The sequence below is a fragment of the Cryptotermes secundus genome, unplaced genomic scaffold (genome assembly GCF_002891405.2).
Source record: "Cryptotermes secundus unplaced genomic scaffold, Csec_1.0 scaffold1044, whole genome shotgun sequence".
Lineage (NCBI taxonomy): Eukaryota > Metazoa > Arthropoda > Insecta > Blattodea > Kalotermitidae > Cryptotermes > Cryptotermes secundus.
In genome coordinates, this window is record NW_019738363.1 from 1,729,895 (window position 1) to 1,746,694 (window position 16,800).

The 16,800-nt window shown below is 41.0% G+C and overlaps 1 protein-coding gene across 5 annotated transcripts in view; it reads left to right on the plus strand.

Moving 5' to 3' along the window:
• The window catches only part of LOC111870974 (complexin), a 765,449-nt gene that overhangs the window by 659,036 nt on the left and 89,613 nt on the right, over positions 1–16,800 (plus strand). Inside the window, exon 1 of one of the 5 annotated variants that reach the window (XM_023863671.2) lies at positions 14,390–14,479. The exons of the other annotated variants lie outside the window; for them this stretch is intronic. Within the exon in view, the coding sequence (XP_023719439.1) occupies positions 14,467–14,479 (13 nt within the window). The 5' untranslated portion in view covers positions 14,390–14,466. Of the gene's footprint in view, positions 1–14,389; positions 14,480–16,800 lie in introns of those variants that run through there. 5 annotated transcript variants of the gene reach the window in all.

The window sequence follows — 16,800 nt, forward strand, 5'->3', positions numbered from 1 at the left end:
CCCTCTATCTTTCCTTCAATAACTTTTTTTAGAAGGCAGTTTCTGCGTAAAACATGACAAAGATATATATATATATATCTGTGTGTGTGTATGTCATATAGTGTAATGTAGCATTTCTTCGGGCCGTAAAAATTCTCAGTTCTCTATCGCGGATCTTTAAAGTTATTAAGTATAGAAATATTTTAAATTCTTAAATAAACATGGCGTTGTGCTACATGCACCCATTGTATGGAGAGATCCAGTGAGATGAAACGTTTTTATAAACGGAATCAGTTTTCTGAACAGTTTTAAGAAAGGACTTTAGTATTCATTTTTTTTTCGGGCCGGTAGAAACGTGCAACGAAACGGCTTCGGTCCGCTTTCCAGCAGTTGATAAGCACTGGTTTGCACTGCAGTATTTTTAAAGCATAACTGGTCAAAAAAAGTTTTCAAGTATATACTAAGGCGTGTAAAAAATTTACCTCTTTTTTCAATTGATTTATTAATTCTCATTGCGCAGACGGGCTCTGCCGCCCATGTATTTTCATATTTAATAACTACATTTGCCTGTTCCCCAAAAGATACAAAGCCCCGAAAGTCATCATGACTCTGTGCTTTTACAGAGTTTTGTATTCAACCTCTTTAGTGCCTAACTAACTGGATTTGAGAATATTGCTTAAACATTCCGCACTCTGAAGTGGATTGAGATACCTACGTGGGGGTCAATAAGACAGGATGTAGGTCAAGCTCTTAAGCCCGCCATCATGGCTGCTAGTCCGGCTAGACTAGTTGCTGGTACACAAAGGATTAACATTCCAGGAGTATCGTATAGGCCCTCAGATGGATACACCTGACTGATGAGCGTTAGTGGCCAGGCGAGATTCCTGAATTGCACCTGTGAGTCTGGCACAGCAGGAGTTCCGTAACTTGGCTTGCCGGTGAAGCCGATAACCCCTAGAAGCTACTGAAGGCACGCTTTGTTACTCCTGTCGTGGTCGTGCTGTGCTTGAACGCGATAATGTCGCACTTGCAGAGTGTCCGTGTTTAAGGATCATTACAATGGCATGTTGTCAGTCTAAACCTGTAGTTTCGTTGTCACAGTGAGGCACTCAGCTTTGCACCTTTGCGTTTACTTTATATCGCTCTGAAGTGGTTGGCATTTCTGCCTTGTATTCGTGAGATCCCGCACTCACATCTCGGCCTGGAGACGGAATATTCCGCAAGAGGATCGTTCTTAGTCTTCCCAACCGCCTTCAATTCCTCGATAACTTAATTTCACGCACTCTTCAAAAAATTATTCACTACACTTTGGCTTGTAGACCCGTTGACAGGCAACGACCACGAAATAAGTAGCTATACAATAACCGTTGCTACATAATGGCTCTGTAAACATCGACCATTGCTGAGTAGTGGCCGCAACATACACACATGCAACAATATAACTGTTGAAAGCGGTGTTTTCTGTGCGGTCCGTGCCGAGGCTATATAATGAGGAGTATCTGCGATTACAAGAGAGTCTTGAGACGGCAGTGAGGAGAGTAGGAGGTTGGTGTGAGGTGGCTGCCAGCCTGGAAGTTATTTAGTGGAGTGGATTGAATTCGTTCGTGAGTGAGTGAGTTAGAGGGCTGCTGCAGTTAAGTCCTTGTGAGCTGTTGATGTTAGAAGCTGGTAGCTGAGGTAGCTGAGGGGTGAACAGTTCGGGAACCCAGAGGAGGGGGAACGTCGACGGTTGGAAGCCGTTACCAGGAGACTGGTGAAGACACATCAGGCTGAGAAGACTTGAGTGTGTGCTCTAGTGAACTGTGAAGTGTGTGAATTAGTGATAGTGCTATCATTACTTTTAGTGTCGGATCTGTAAGAGTTCAGTAAAGCCAATTACCAATCAAATCCCCGTCTATAGTCACTCATGCACGTGAAAATATCATCATTTTATTCGACATTATGCTGCATAATCTTAGCTATTAACAGCGTCACCGGATTAGCCATAAATAATATCATAAACTTCCGCGATGTGACTCCATGTCGTTTTGTACGTAGGTACTAGTATTTCGGAGATAATTTCTGCCCTCGTCTTCAGGGTAATAGTTCCCTGAAGATTGAGTCAGCATTTTCCTCTGAAGCCTTGTTACCTATGTACCAGACTACACTGCGCCATATTCCAAGAACACCGTAATCTTCATATTAATAGCCATGAGAACCTGAGATCTCAAACGAATAGGCCTAAATATAATTAGACTTTCAGCATTATGAACTGTCATGTCTGGTGGTGTCACCCATATGAAGTAAGAAGTTCATTCAATAATGTTACTCCAAAAAATACAACAATGCAGTTATGTTTCTTTGTCAGCGTGGCCACGATAATTGTTGTCGTGACAAATACCAGTTTTGTCTGCTTGAAAGTTATGAGTGTTCTCCTGCCTTGCGTAATGATTTAATTGTCAATGAAACCGCCGTCCATAAATGCTAAAGGCTTGAGCGACTCTTGTGGAAATGCAAGAAATTTGCCCTCACACTCGTAGAACTGGTGAAATTGCCTTATTTATACGCGAGTCATGACTTTGCAGCGATATTACTTCCCTTTGTTTCTCGAAACTTCTCCGCACCAGAATGTCGGGGTACGTTGCAGTCTAGCGCCGTTACATTGGCAATAAATATAAAGCATTTCGTACACAGGGAACTGAAACCAAATCTACATTTGGTACGCAACATTTAACTCCGGAAAAGAGAGGCATCTGAACCCCTATACAACAGCTCTTTCCTCTGGAGTGCAGAAGAGGAAATATATTTAGGTACCTCATCTTTATAAGTAAAATATTTTCCTCACTGACTGGCATAGGATGAAGGAGGAATGCCCCATTAGTATTGCAACAGCGGTAAATTGACTTACTTCTGTCTTAAACTGACTTATAGACAGAAGATAAAATTGACGTAGGAAATTCTTCATGGAAGTTACTCCCAAGATCTGAGTATAACTCCGTGTCGCGGATAATTAAATTTAGGAGATTCTGTCGCAAGAAATTTCCTTCTGTTAGAGGTGACATCAGTGCTTACTGGATACATTCCACACTTTGCTTACCGACCCTCCGAAGCGATGCCTGCGAAGCAGATGAATACTTGAGTGAACAGAAATCTGTGGGGCAAATTCAAATTTCTGGTCGGAAAACTTGATGGCAAAATGTAATTTGGTAGACTAGAGTTGAAATGGGAGAGACAATATTAAGATTATTGTTAGATAAATAGGCCTATTATAGCTCAGGCGGTTACACGATGGATTTTTAATGGGGAGCCTCTGGTTCAATCCCAGGCGACTTCATTTGAGATTCGTGTTGTATGAACTGGCTCTGGAGCAGGTTTTCTTCCCCTAGTTACTTCGGTTTTCCCCTTCCAGTTGTTATTTCACCATTGCTTCATATTCATTTACTGCCCTCGCCCTGATCTCTCCGACAGTCCCGATCAGACAAAACACTATATATTTATTTATTTACCTGTTTATTTAATGACAGTACTTCAGGCTGTGTAGATTTAATTAATAGGATGGCAGTGAATAATGAGTTGGAAATTATGTTGATGTAAACGGCCATTATATAGTGTAAGGTGCTATCCCAAAATTTTCTTGGAGTGACTGAGGATTTAATGACAAAACTCAGTCAGGATAGTGGTTGTCTCTACCCAGACTTTTGTCGGGTGCCTCCTGAACATAAATGAGAAGCTTTAACACTTCGACCAAATTCCTCGATAGCTCATTACCACATTTTGAGGTTTTAAGTCGGAGGTTTCATCTGACCGACCCAGCACTTAGTCTGTGACAGAGTAAAGGTAATTTTAAGTTACTTCTTAGAGAAACAGGGTTTGAGGCTTTGAACTCTGTTGAAGTGGCCGTGTACACGTCAGATTTTCACACTCGTCAACACCATACTCCTGGTTGCATAAAAGGCATTGGACATACTGACCAGTTCGAAGAATGTCAACTGTGCCCCATTGTGTCATTTAATTTGTTATCAAAATAAATTTAAGAACAAACAATGCAACATTTTGTAATCATGACCTATATTGTTGTCATACGCTGCTTCAGATTTTCATGCCAACAAATTGTCACGAGTTAAGATGTTATATGAACTCGCTAGCATGTCGTAGGTCACGTACTAGTGATCAATGTTTTGTTGCGGTGTATCGTGTCTATTCTGTGTCGGACTATGACTTGAATTAAGCTTCTTGAGAACACAGTTTAGGCAATTTTGAAAATCTGTTGATTGATACTCGTGAAAAATAGGTCTCTGAGTGGATAACATAATTACATAGTCAGAAGGCGAATGAAAGTAAAATATTGTCACGTGTATGAGTCACTGTAGACGGCGTTTGAATTTTTAATCAGATTTATTTTGCTCTCTAACATACAAGTCGTCACTACAATGTAGAATTCACTGTCACACACACACACACACACACACACTAGTGTCCACAGTCACGCTTTCACTGGCCGTTGCTTGGTAACGGCTTTCTATGATGGAAGTTCCCCTTACTCTGGGTTCCCGAACTGTCCTCTACCTCAGCTACCAGCTTCTCACAGCAAAAGCTCACAGTGACTGAACCTCAGTTCTCTGGCTAACTCACTAACTCACTAGCTATCTCTCCACCCCACTGACTGACAAACCCTCTGTTCTCCTTGTAATATCTCGGCACGGACCGCACAGAAAACTTCATTCCTCATTGCCATAGTTTGTTTTTGAAGCCGTTACTCGGCAACGACTGTTATATATTTGTCTCACGGCCGTTGCCCATCAACGTGTCTACATACCTCAATATACATGGTAACGTAAAGTTTCCTCTGTGCTTAAGTAGGCATCACGCCATAAAGACGTATGGATACGTGGCAGTATAGCTGCACGCATTCTTAACACTCATTAGATGTTGAGTCACCCTCACGTTTTGGCCGCTTTGAGGATGACGGATAGTCCTAGAACCGGTCTGAACAGTGTTGAGAAAAAAAACAGTTCAACATAGACATTTCAAAATAAACGCCCGAGCGGTCGTACCACCACGCCGTGAGCTCTTTCTGTAGTCTTCAGAGTATCCATTTCCTGTCTTTGTGACAACCAGACCCTCTCTAGTCTTATCCGTCTACCAATTTTCCCTGAATAAGCTTAGCCTTAATCCTGTGCCCGGCAGGAGAATAGCTCTCCAAGTCGCAGGAGCAGGAACTGCTATAACTTAGTGTCCTTGGCCTTCAGTGACCCAAGAATCTAAGCGTAATCACGGATTTCGGTTCGGACCATATTACAAATCCTTTCTCACAACATTCGCCTGTCATTCTTTCTTCCTCCCAGTCTTACGTTACGGAAGCTCCGTTGCTTAGCAGCGCATACTAGCGGCTTCTTGCACTTTGCACATATGAAATTCAGGCCACTTCACGAAGTGTGTCTGAACTAAGCCAGTGGAACAAGGCCCTTCTTGAAAAGTTGGCTGTTGCTAAACTGAACATCAAATTCTTCCTCTTTTACAGAAGCTATGAAAAAGATAAATGTTTCCCTGTGCTTAATTAATTAAAAACCACGCTATGAAGGCGTATGGGGGAGTGGCGGTAAAGCGCCACCTTTCTTGCCGGCACTGGATAGAGTTGAGTGGTCAGTTTCACGTCCCGGCCACTTTAGCCACGGGCAAGGATCCCGCCTCTATAATTGGATAGGAAGCTGGGTGAAACCCTGAACCGGTCTGGAAGCTATGGAGAAGAGCGAAACCTTGCCTCTTCCGAGAATCGAACTCCGGACGCCTAGCACGTAGCCTGTCAGTATACCGACTGAACTCTTCCGGCTTTTTATGGAAGCTGTAGATTGAGGAATGCAATCGCAAGGACAGGAAGCCGTCGGAATTGCTGGGTTCTGGTCTCAGAGAAAGAGCTAACCTCGACAGTAGGTGCCTTTCACCCTCACCTGAGGAAGGCAACAGTTCCATTTTCCGAAACGGTATGTTCTCTAATTTTTAGAATACCGGACGATAGGCAGAGCCCAAACCCCCAGTAATTCTGAGTGTTTTACACCATCATCAGAACACTTTAGAATGTACTAGTAGAAGTTTACCGACGTTTCAGAGAGCCCATTGCCTCAGTCCTGAGGGCCGAAGTGTAAACCATTTGAAAAACTAGAAAGGACTAGTCGGCAGCCACTTGCTGGCTTCTTGTTTGGCGTGTTCTTCGATCATGAAAATGGAAGCAATATTTTCCTCCGAAACGTCAGTGGATTTCTGCCGAATACAGTGTTACAGCAACAGTCATCGGTGTGAGGACCTCACATCCAGCCTGTAGGTACTGTTCACAAGAACCCACCACTGACCCAGTCCGCACCAATACACTGTTACGTTAACATTAGTAACACATTATTAAGGAACATAGATTGAGCCCTGTGTGGGACAGAATTAGTTCTGCCTGGACTAAAGCAGTTCCACTGCCTTAGTATTTAGATGTTACGCCTGGATTTGTCGGTGATTTCCATAATTTATGTAATGTCGGCCAACATCAAAGGCCTCATGGAAAGTGAGGTTTAAGATCGCGAAGGAATATTAGTGTACAGAATTTACTGCGAGCGAAATGTAAATATGAAATTGAGTGTCTCCAGTTTACTTGTGCTTTTGGGCGTCAGTTATCGGAGACCAGAGCCCCTGCAGGAAGGTGAACCCACACGTGTAAGGTGACTGATAACCGCTGCCATGATGTGAAGCTGTTATTGACTTCAGGGAAGACAGATAAATCGAGACATAAAATGCAGTAAGGGGAGGGAGACTGTTGTTTCGTACCCGACACATTTGCTACTGATAAATGTGAAACGTTGATAGTTCCGAATGTTTGAGATCCGTATTGCTATTGAATCATTCTGTGGGTGTAAAGACAATTTTGTAATCGTAAGCTTTATCGTTGCCTTTACGCAAATTGAGTTTACCATAGCAATCAGTTGTCGACTATTGCACGAACCTAAAATTTTTAGTAATCACCGACGATAGAGTAAGCCGCGTTTTGTTTCATTGTATCATGTCTCCTATGCGAGTATTGATAATATTTTCATTTGGATAAAGAAATTTAGTATACTATATAACAGAGACTGTTTGCGATTCATTATTTATGCGTGTTATTCGTGGCAGGTGGCGTTAAACGTCGATCTGGACCTACCATTTTACGACGTGTAGCACTGGACGTTAATATGTCAGAGACTAAGGGAAGTTAACGGTACAGAAACTTTTACGAGGGGTGATGAGACTTGCCGTTGAATTCTCAGCCTATGGGGGGGGGGGGCTCTGGCCGCATTGGTGTCTGATGCCGTGCAAGAACAAGATAAACTGCTGCTGTAGTAGCTGGTGCGTGGCAAGGGAACAGACTGAGAATGGGAGGAACTACAGAAAATTATAGGAACGTAGAAAAATAATTTATGAAATAGAAATGGAGAGAAGGAAGAAATTTCGGAAAGAGAAGTAAGGCGAATGAAAGGAAGATCTCAGTATCTCCCGAAAACGAACCTGGATTTCCAACGACTTAGCAGTAACTTCCCGCCCGAAGATAAACTCATACGCAAATATTACGGTTTTTTACATGTGAGATCATGTAGTCTGAATGATGATCTACCCTGAAGAAGGAGGTACCGTAGTCCCCCAAAATGCCGCTCAACTTCTTTCATTCTTCACGGTGATAATTCCCAGAAGACGGTAATCCTCAAAATAACGCTGTGAGAACCTCAGATCTCGCGAGGTTATACAGTTCCCTGCAAACGCGAAGTGAGTACCGCAGGAAACATTTGTTCCTGCGTGACCCTGTGACTGCCTAGCGACGTGCTCGGCCCCTCACTCGCGGCACAAAATGATCTGAGCTCTCTTCAGAAGCTTTGCGTGTTCCGGGGCATAAGTTTGCCTCCTTCTCCAAGCACATCCATGTTCGTGACTGAAGAGAACGTATTTCGTTCCAAGTTGTGACTCTGCAGTACTTCGCCACTACTGTGATACACAAAAGATTCGTTGCAGGGTTCTCAGAAAGTACATGCATTACTTTTATTCTACAAAGGTTATGTCCAGCAGTTCAGTAAGTTGTAAGATGTAATGCCATATAGTGTGCTACGAGTCCACGGACGTTTCAGAGTAGCATACTGCTTCCATCTTCAGGGTTGAAGAGTTAGTCGGAAATGAAACCAACAAGAAACAGGCAGCAAGTAGAACTACATCAAAGTCAAAGTCGCGTTAGACCGCGGGCAGTGACTTAGTTCATCTTGGTGTCGAGCCCCATCTGTGTCTCCTCGCCCGATTCTGACGAGAGAGTGGGACCGTCAGTTCTCGCGCCCATGGGCAGCTATACAGCTTATCTATATTTAAAATACTGCGCGCGTGTACTGTACATTGTCCGTCCCTTGTCAAGATAACCGCACACCAAACATCAGGATGTTATATAGGCCAGGAGGAAACCCAAATGCCCAATCGGAACAGATCACTTGCTATACGCCGCTCAGAGCGAGCCAATAGGAGGAGCTCAATATGCTGTATAATTGTTCCCAAAACGTTTTTGACTCAACGTACGTCAGAAAGCTCCCAGCCCTAATGCTTTATACGGGCTGTGATGGGAGTTGAAGAGCTGTGTTTTCCTTACATAAGCTAGTTAAGGAGTTTGGATATATCATCACTGTCTGCTTTGTTGTGAAATTCTTTAGTTAATGTTCGGCCACTAGCCTAAGCAGACCATGCAAACACGTGGATTAGCTGACGAGGAATGTGTTTCCTCCTTCCATGACGTGGCAACGCCGTAATCCACACCTGCCCTCAGTCAGAATTCGCTGCTGTCATTTCGCCGTACCGTCAGTAGCAGAAGACTGTTTTGTTGTATATAGCTGAATGGGAGGAGCCTGAAAATTGGGTTCTTCTTCACAGCAGAAAGTCATGAAACTTGCTACATTCCCCATATACTGCTACTTTGTGTTTCATACCTGATTTGACCCACTTCGTGACATCCAGCTTAAAATTTCAGGGGTTGCAGACTGAATTCGTTTGGTATCGTGGAAACACAATTCAGTAAACGTGTCCAGACAGCTATCACCTTTTAACCATTTATATGACGAAGTTTATTTTAACAGTGTTTAAAATTTAGTTCGCACTTCCAAGAAAACACACAGAATCCATATCACAACGATCGGATGATGATGATGGTGTACATGGAAATATTCACAGGTTTTTTATGAGAACGAAAGTAACCCAAGAATTACATTATGCTTGTGAAATACAGTTACATAGCGTTAAAGCAAGTGGTTAGGCACAGTTGCCTGAGCTCTATTAAGGACTAGAGGCTTTCAGATAATATAAATTATACGTGACCATGGTAATATAGTGAGGTACAATCCTAACGAAACCTAGCGTTCAAAACCTGAACTCCACATATGTGTGCCTCTATTGTGGGCTGGTCAATATAAATAATGAATAAGAGAATGTAACAGATTTGGGATCATATTGAGGTATTACAAGTTCCTGGTGGGACTGAGATAAATCCTTAACCGTTTAAAACCCACTGGTCTTATGTGTACACCGCCTGCTTTAACATTCTAAAGCTGCACATTCTGCAGACAGAGTGTGTTTGTGCTTTCTGTATGGGTCTCTCAATAAACAGCTAGTTTCCTGCGAGGTACGTACTGAGTTTGTATATACGTGTTATCTAGAAGGAATTCACTCTTTCGGGGTTTGTCTCACACTCCTGTTTAGACCTCACTGTAAGTGCGGGTGGCCGATGTGGAAGATAAAAAGAATATTTATGAAAGAACATGAATAGAAACATTGATTTTAGTTTCAAAATGCGGCTGTCGGTTCTCCTGTGTTCCATTGGATTCTAAACTCAGTTGTATTTAAATGAGAGGGACTGAATTGCTCTCTGAGTCTCATTTACACAACAACAAAAGCCGCAAACAGAGCTTGGCGACGTAATCCACGGTACGAACAGAACCCTTTGTTTTTTATTTCAGAACTATTTCGCCTACAGAACTTTTCAATTAAACCTTTCATGATAAAAATTAATTTATTTCCCAGAAACACCCACTTCTTCTGCCCAGAAATTTGCGCTGATTATCTGTGATTTGCATCGGCAAATACTGTTATTGACTGTCGTGAATACATAAGAATATAGTAAAGCATTTGTTATCAAACTTAGACGCAGCACGGAAGAAGTTAACACTTTAATCGTACGAACAAATTTCTCTTTCAAAACAAGCAGAAGTTTGTGCTCTGAACGACTCAAGTACTTAAAAATTGAATTCATAAATAAACTTTTGCCTGTGATATATAAGTCAAATAATCTGTTGCGGTTACCCAATTGAAGATACTACATATGGGTTGTCATGGATGCTATGTGCAAGCAGAAGAATTTTCTTGCTAAGAAACGTACAGAAAATATACGTTAGGAAATATACTCGCTCTGTTAGTGCGTATTTGTTTCTGAATTTATGAAATAAGAGAATAAAACATCTTTCGTTTAATTTTCTTTAAAGCATTACTACTAAATGAAAAGTATATTAGGTATAAAATGTATTTGATTCTTTTGAACAGCTTTCATTCGACACATTTTTTTGCTTCGATAAATGTTCAGTGAGTTCGAGATGTAGGCCTTCATATAAAGTGCCATTTATTGTTGTCAGATATTAAGTAAGATTTTAGAGCATTGACAAATCATGTAGCAGGCGGTAGCATAGGTGGTTGAGGAATTATGCTAGAAGCCAGAAGGTCGCGGGTTGGATTCCCGATGAGGTCATTGTATTTTTCAATTGACCTAGCTTTTCAAGCCGCACTATGGCCCTGGGGGGTCGACTCAGCCTCTAACAGAAATGAGTAACAGGAATCTTCCTGGGGATGAAGTGCGGCCGGCGGGTAAGGCTGACGACCTTACCGCCATCTATGAGCCGATTGTCTAGAAAATGTGGGAACCTCAACGTCTTACAAACCTATGGGCGTCCATGGCCTGTTACAGGGATACTTTTACCTTTACCTTAGTGAAAAATTATGGTAAATCTCCAAAATATCCAATTGTATTAATATCCATTCAGCTGTCCTCGAATTCTTAGGTGCCCCAGGCAGAGGGCGAAGTTGATGCGTCCTTTGCAGCTTTCTGTCGTGAATATGCGTAAGGCGATGATTCCATGTTAGCGTTAGGGAAAGAAAGATTTGATTAAATAGCAGAAAATTTAATTTTTGGGACACGCTGTATATATATCAAAAACTGCAGCAGTCAGATAACTTTTGTTTATTGTGTGTTTCGCGAGATTTTGTGCTTAACACAAGTTTGTATTACGGCAGTTTGGCTCTTTCAGATGTCGAAAGTTTGAAACTGTTTCGCGCACAAACAGCTCTCATTGCGCGGAACATGCGCTGTGCCCTGCAAGTCGTTACAAATATACACGTACTTAGCAGCCGAATGTATTTAAACGTCTTGCATTAAGTAAAACCTTTGTTATTTGCGTCATATTACGTTATTTGTTTGAATTCCTTCTTGTCAGTTGTCAGACTACGGGTTGAAATGGGTCATGATAAAACTTCGTTTCTTAGCAGAGAATATACGAACGGTATCTCTCTCTCTCTCTTTCGTTCTCGATTTCTCTCTGTAGACTTCAATATCTCCATTTCTATACTTTAATATTACACGCTGTAGTAAGCCGAGAATGAAACTTAGAAGAAAGTGTTGAAAACTTTGGAATGTAAATTTCTCTTCAGATAGAAACAAACTTTCCGTTTTATTAACTGTGTCACTGCGTATTCTACAGAATAACGTTCTGTGTGGGTACGTGTGTGTACAGATCTGGAATTAAACGGAAAAGTGTAATTTAATTCAGAGGTAATTCCAGAGATGGTTCTGGAATATTTACTGCTATCCATAAAGCGTTCCCGAAAATCTGACTTTGAGGAGAAACTTTTCAGAACGGAATAATTCCATTTACGATGTCACGGATGCTGATACTGTACCTTTGGGTGCGATATTGTGATTATGGTGATCACATCTCAAAACGGAACAGAATTTTACGTCACTTTACAGGATGTTACAGCACAACACAAAGTCGATGTCTTACAATGTTTTATGTCCTATTCTTATCTTGGAGAGTTTGGTTCGAGTTTATGTCAGGCTCTGAAGATTAGGCCTTGCTGTCTTCTTGAATATGACGCGGAGTAAACGTTTGTTTGACGGAAATGCCTCCATAACTGTTTATATTTATAATATAGTAAATCGTTACTAATATTTCGGAGGGATCTGCTGCTTCCATCTTCGGTATACCAAGGAGATCGAGGTATTATGTTTCCTCGAAGTGTCGATAAATATCTGAAGGATAATGTAACATGTAGACCCATTGTCCAGTAACAACTGTGTAAACAGGCGACAGTACAACAGTCGTTGCTAGGGAACAGCAGGCGTGTAGACCTGCGAGTAATAGGAGGCAACAAAAAGGGTACCTGGTAGCTGGGAGTATAAATGGGACATCCTGTTCCTGCGGGATATAAGTACGGGACCTGGCCCTCCAGGATGGGGCAATCTTGAAACTGAGGCAGTAAAATATGATCATGTGTCCCATGGTACTCCGACCCGAGTATAGCTGGCGAGGGCCAGCAGCAATTATGAACGACAGATCCGTCCTCTCATCAACTGACAGCAATAAGAATCTAGTGTTACGCCTTACGTGGTTGTTTGACACCAAGACAGCCTGGCCGACTGACCGTCTGTCGTAACATAACTTAGACTTTGACTTGAGTTGAGTTGGTACAGTCAGTTGAGTGTTACAGTTGTGAAAGGTGAGAAGCTAAGTAGCCGAGGCCGGGCACAGTTGGGCAACCCAGAAGAAAGGGAACGTCCGCGATTGCAATCCAGTACCAAGCAACGGCTGCTATACTGTCGCCTGTTCACACATCCGTTACTTTGCAATGGGTCTAAATGTCACATTGCTATCGAACACGTAAGTAAGATCAATGGCTTCTCGCCGGAGATATTGTCTGGTTTCTCCTTACCGGTCTGTTCAACATGGAACTTAGAATGTTCCGATGCACTGTCGTATCTACAGTTAACTGGCTTATAATATTGTTAAAACAATTTGTAGTATCATAGATCATACGTTCGTATGGATTTGTTAAATTGCCAGACAGGAAGGCTGAACACTAAACATGGCTCCACTTCATGTCAATAAGTGGCAACTCAGAAATTCGCATCGATTAAGAATAAGCGCTTTTAGGACTAAAATGTAGGAGATCGGTTGGGTGGGGTGATGTGACGCCATTTAGTTCGATAGAAGTTCATTGACGTTTTGGAGGAATTTACTGCCTCCATCTTCAGCGTCGAAGAGTAAGCCAAGCACTTATTCAACAAAAAGCAAGGAGGAAGCAGGATGAGTCACAAGTTACCAGTATAAAATTGACTATTCGTTTCAGTGCAGATATTCATAAAATTTGTATTAGATATTTATGAAGTTAACAAGGATGCATGAACTTACGTTATGCAGCAGGTCACAGAAAATCGCTCAAGCTGTGTTTCGTTTCAGTGTATCGTGTGTATTCTGTGAATACCAATAACATTTTGTGTTGATATATCGTGTTTATGCTATGAATACTGATAACATGTTTTGTGAATATATGAAGTGTAGAACAGTATATGACTCAGACCATTTGCGATTGGCCATTTGTATGTGTCATTAGTGGAGGATGGCGCTATACGTCGGCCTCGGTGTATCATTCGATAAGATGTTAGAGTGGAAATGAATGCAGGAGGAAGTGGGGGAAATTAATAGTACGATAGGTTATTTAACAAATGCTGAGGGTTCCTATTGAATTCACAACGGCTTATTACAATTTGTTGGGGGGGGGGCCTCACAGTATAGAATAAAGCATCCTAAATAATTTGGGCATCAGAATTCCGTCCGAGAAAATGTTGCTAACTTTCCTGTTGTTGGAAATAAATTAAATTGAGAATTGCATTATTATCTATGCAGTTTAGTTAGTTAAACAGGAAACAAGACCATAATGAGTTGGTACATCAAAATGATTGACAGTGAACTTCAATAAAAAGATACTGCCCACAATTTCAGTGACACGCGCATGATGCATCTCACTTGTGTTCATGACAATTGCAGGGATGTGAAATGCTGATAATGAAAATTGGCCGCATAGAGATACCGACGGCTTCGATTAAATCTGAACTTTCAGGTCGTCATATTGACAGCTGGTGAGCGGGTGAGCATCACTGCCTCCTGCGGTCGCCGCCTCCTGGCAACTGCTAGCCCCGCATTTGTGTCTCTATTTGCGACTGCGCAACTGCAAAAGGAGGAGCTCACTCTACGCATGCGCATCGCTTCTCATTCTACTGGCCAGTAATCAATGTGTGGTATAGTGTTGTAGGTTTTCAGGAGTTGCACGGTAGAGGGTGCGTATGTACAGCAGAGGGTGGTGGTGGTGGTGGTGGTTGTGGTGGTGTGAGGGTGTGTGTGTGTCTGAAGACGTCCCCACGATCTCAACATGGATATTTTAGGTAGGCCATGCTTTATTCACAAGCCCGCAAACCACATACACGTTCGCCATTAGTTACATTGCTGCTAAGGGTAGAGGTCATTGCTGTGCACCTCATGGATACGGGCCTGTTATTAGTTTTGGAAACTTTCAGGACGTTAATTGTTCAGTTGTTTCGTCTTTCACTGCTTATATTACTAATAAATCATTGTTCAGATATTGCGAATAGTATTAATTAGTTTAGAATTTTATTTGTTTTTCCTTTTTCACACTTTAATTCAAAACAAAGTAATGAACTTCTATATAAAAGTGAATTCTTGGCAACTTTCAGACAGATTCTCCTATGGGACAAGTTTCATTCATTTAAGAATGCTCCAAAACTTTCCTTTTTATCTAAACATTTTATTCCAAAGTTTTGTCATTTTTCTTTTCTTTATTTATGAAACTTAGAAGCAACTTTTCCCTGGCGTAACGAGTCGTCCTCTTGTTATTTCCTTCATCGAAACAGACGAATTAGTATACTGGACAGCGGTTTCTATTCCAGTCCGAGATTTCGGCTGCCATGACACCACCTACTAATTTCCGTACGCTTTGTCGGTGTTGTTAGCGAAATAATTTTATGCTCAGATTTCTAATTCTCGATAAAGATATTTATTTACTGCGATCGTCCAGATAATGCGTAATTTAAATTTACGGTCGCCATTTTCTAATTCATCACCGACGCTGCTGTAATCTTTCCCATGGCTGCTGAAGTTTGTTTTCAAGACATCCGCATAATGGCAGCGCGCAACTTCAGGATCTCTCGTCTCTTAGAAAGACATTGCATCTGGAGGCAGCCTTTCCTGAAGCACAACTCCATATATAATGATTGTTTTTTATTTGTGTATTTACGTGCGGACTTGCCCGACCAAGAGTCTAAATACAAAGAAAGTACCAGTAAAATCCCACATAACAAAAAAAAGACAATTTACGTCATATAAATACAAATAATGGCATTAAATTATATATATATGTATATTTCTGAAGCTTTTACGTGATCAGCCGTAGGGACAGGATTTCGTCCTTCCACATATGAAGGATATACTATTATATATTGTGAAAATTATATTTATTTATTTATTTACATATTTACATTCTGAGCTAAACAGCCAATGGTCAGTTGCAGCGTCATCACGCATATGAACGACAGCAATATGACGGCAAAGACAGAACAGACAAGAAACAACTAGAACAATGAGAAATTAACCAGTTTAGGCTTTTAACATTTAAACAAGTGTTCCTAAAAATATCTCTAAGTTTACGTACTGCAGTTCTGTTCGAAGCGCATACAGTTGAAGGGCAGTTGAACATTCTGAAGTTACCAATGTTCCGAGTCGGAACTCGAAGGCCGAATTTTCGAGGAGAGAGGCAACATTAACTCCACTAAGAACATTTATTTAAAAAAAAATATCAAAGTGACGCCTGTTATGCAGTGTCAGCAAATATTATGTTCGCAATAAATTATCATAGTGATACAGGATATCTTGAAAAAACTCTATTGTAATTCAATAATAATTCACTTCGTGTTTATTTACATGCAAATTTAACAGCAAAGAGGCCAATTACAAAGTTGGCACGAGTACATAGAAATACACAAAACAACAACAAAAATACAAAATAAGATAGTCTATATAATGGCAGTAAATTAATAATAATTCCAATAAAAATTAAAGTTAGCATTAACAGGAGAGAAAAATAAAATAAGTGCATTTCCAATGGTTGTGCCATTTCATGGCGAGAATGGCCAATACACATACATACACACATAGAAGTTGATGATAATAATAATAATAATAACCCAATTAATTCTTACTTATTTAAGTTGCAGCTCAACATCCTAATAATAATAATAATAATAATTCAGTTCATGTTTATTTACGTGCAAACTTAACAGCACAGAGGCCAATTAAATAATTATAATAAATTTTATAAGGAATTGATTAAAATAACTTTTGTTTCCTGCTTTATATAACGGCGCAGTATCATGCGCATGTAGCACAGAAAAAGTAATTACAAGTGAGCGTAATTCTGAACGGTGAATTCAGAACGATTTATAAGGAGTCTGCCATTACCTACCCCGTTGTACCTGTCAGCTTTGCGCGCCTGATTGGGATTTGAAACTCTCCACAAATATTTATTTATTTATTTATTTGTTTTACATTCTTGTTATTTGTTTGATATCCAATTGTGTGCTTAAAAAGCATAACCGAAATGGAGACAGACACACTTTAAAAAAAATTGAATTAAAATTCAGTCAGAGCTCTCTCAGTACACCTCAGCTCTCCTGTTAATTGTACTCCTCTT